The sequence below is a fragment of the Prorops nasuta genome, unplaced genomic scaffold (assembly GCF_024137725.1).
Source record: "Prorops nasuta isolate Cenicafe-Biocafe unplaced genomic scaffold, Cenicafe_Pnas_1.2 PNAS00001, whole genome shotgun sequence".
Taxonomy (NCBI): Eukaryota; Metazoa; Arthropoda; class Insecta; order Hymenoptera; family Bethylidae; genus Prorops; species Prorops nasuta.
In genome coordinates this window covers 1,651,053-1,653,595 of record NW_027116798.1, presented here as the reverse complement: position 1 = coordinate 1,653,595, position 2,543 = coordinate 1,651,053, and the positions used below count along the sequence as shown (strand labels likewise).

Below are 2,543 nucleotides of genomic sequence, written 5' to 3'. Positions count from 1 at the left end.
CTGCGCTTGGGTATGAGCCAGCGCAGGAGTGGTCACCGCGTGCGCGTATGTAACCGGGTGTTGTTGCATTGGAGCATGCATCTCTGGAGGTTGTTGTACCCACCAAGGTGCAGGAGGAGCCATGGCTTGCGCCGGCTCACGCGAAGGGCACTCTCTTGCGTAGTGGCCTCTTCCTCCACAACGGCGGCAAATCGCGCTATCCCGGAATTAGTAATTATTCCTTTCCTGATATCGCGATTGCCCAGTTACATATCCTCCTGGCGCTTTAGAGGAGGAGGATTGTGAACGGTGACTCTGTTTTTGTCCCGCAGCGATCGCTCCAAGTTCGTCCGAAGAACTACTTCGATGCCCGCTATGGCCAGAGTCTCCTTTCCTCTTCTCTTTGTCAGAGTGTCGTCGGGAAGATCTACTAGAAGACTTCTTGTTAGATCCCCGCGAACTCTCTGACCCAGAGCTGGAGTCGCTGGTCGATCCAGACGATCGTCGTTTGGATTTCCCGCGTCCTCCTCTCCTCGAACGCGATTTTTTCTTTTTCGGCTTCTCTTCATCCGACTTCTTCGCGTTCCTGCCTGAGGATTCCTTTTTCGGCTGTTTCTTGTCCGTCTTTGTATCATTTTTCTCTGAAACGGCAGAGAGAGCTTCCCGATTTTTACGCGACGATTTTTCCTCTTCGCGTGTCTTCGTAGCTCCAGGCGGTGGTTTATACGCCTTGTCTATCTCTGCGGTTTTCTCAATTTCTCGGCCTATCTCGCGCAAACCCGCGAACGAATCAAAATCTCTCCGAAACATTCTGCGGCGGTAATTAGGACGTAAGTTTCTATAAACTAGGTCCAATTGAACCGAGACGGAAGGGGTCGGCCTAATTTCCTTCAAAATTGACCGAATACGCACTAAATAGGCTTTTATTGCTTCGCCCTCCCTTTGCGTCTGCTGTCGCGCCTTCTCCCATTTCGCGTCGTTATCCTCCTCGTCACCGAACTGGCTGAGGAAGGCCTCGCGAAAATCGCGCCATGTCGAGTAGGAATTGCCTTCGACCTTAATCCAGTCTTTGGCTTCCCCGCTCAACACAACCGGGAGAGTTTCCCTGATTTCGCCGAAAGTCAAATCCGAAACGTTCCGGCAATGCTCTAAATTCTCGATAAAATCGTCGGCGTCATCTACATCGCGACTCTTAAACCGAATATTCCACTTTCGGAAGGCGTCTATTACGCGCGTTCCTCGGCGGGTAGAATGCCTCGAACTCGATCCACTCGATCTTTCCGGGCTCGAGGACCTATCGCGTGCTCTCTGTTCCGGGGAGTGTCGGCGGCGATTGGTCGCACTCCGATAATTTCCCGACGAATTCCTCCTATCTTCGCGCGGGAGAGGCATCTCCGGTGCCCTTACTACCGGTGCAGGTCCTTGCGCTCCTGCCGACTGGTACGCGATTACCAGTTGTACGATACTCGCCAGTAATTCTGGTGGGATCGCTCCTACTGTCGCGTTTGCCTCCCTCGGATTTGCTAAGCTCGCGTGGGGTTGGTCGCGTGATTCCGAGAATCGATCGTCACGATCACATTCTCGGAGACTCGACCTGATCGATTCCGACTGGAATGTCACTCCCCGTTTCGGTTTCGGCGTCAATTTCCTATGTTTTTCGATACATGTCAGGTCAGAGTCACTACTCGCTTCTGACATGTCTTGTGATCGCGATGCATTTTCTTCACGCGGCGTCACAAATAATTCGCGAAACCTATCTTCGGATTGTCGGTTGCTTTTCGGAACCCGCTGCGGCGTTATTAAATCGGTCGTGTTCGCGTAAAAAGCTTCCGCCGTAACCGTGGACGGTGTGGGGAGAGGCTGGAGTGGTTCCTGAGGAGTGGACAGTTCATCCTCTCGCGGATTCCACTCAGCTGCTCCTGGACCAAATTTGTCTCGGAGGTTATAGCGCACGAAACGATCGCGCAGCTGATCCTCCGAACAATCACGCACTTTCAATCCGGCGCTACTTAGCGCCGAAATGAGCTTATTGCGTGGCATGTCCTTCGCAGTCCGACGTAACTCATTACGCTCCGAAAGTATTTCGCGATCACGTCGCGAAATGCTACCTTCGGTGGCCTTGGACCTATCCGAATCCGACATGGTTCCTAATTGCGTGTGTGATAAAAAACTACGCAGAATCCAAAAAAATTTCTTTGTCTCAACCGGATCGAACAATTGAGGGATTAAGGAAAATTATCTAAATAAAGTAAAATTCCTTAATCCCAGCGAAATTCTGCTTAAAATTCCCCAAGTCAGTCCAAAACCCCTCGCAAGGGTGAAAAGAAAAAAAAATTTAATTCCCCCCCCTTACGAGCAATTATGGACCCAAAAGGGAGGAAAAACAAACAAATTCCGCTCTTGATCGAGTCCGGGAGCCTAAAAGGTGCTAAACGCGATAAATATGTGGAAAGCGTGAAAAAAAATTTTATTAAAAAAAAATTTTTTATTAAAAAAAATTTTTAATTAAATCAAATTGTTCGTAATCCCAAAAAAAGGTAATGTTGCCCTCTCACTAAAAACTA

The 2,543-nt window shown here is 49.7% G+C and overlaps 1 protein-coding gene across 1 annotated transcript; it reads right to left on the bottom strand.

Annotated features, from left to right (window-relative positions):
• Nucleotides 1-207: 207 nt before the first annotated feature.
• On the bottom strand, nucleotides 208-2,121 carry LOC136774663 (cylicin-1-like). Its single transcript, XM_066729079.1, has one exon. It carries the CDS (start codon nucleotides 2,119-2,121, stop codon nucleotides 208-210), a length of 1,914 nt encoding a protein of 637 aa, XP_066585176.1.
• Between the last annotated feature and the right edge of the window lie 422 nt (nucleotides 2,122-2,543).

Coding starts and splice junctions, on each gene's coding strand:
- LOC136774663 (XM_066729079.1), bottom strand. CDS start 2,121: ATGTCGGATTCGGATAGGTCCAAGGCCACCGAAGGTAGCATTTCGCGA.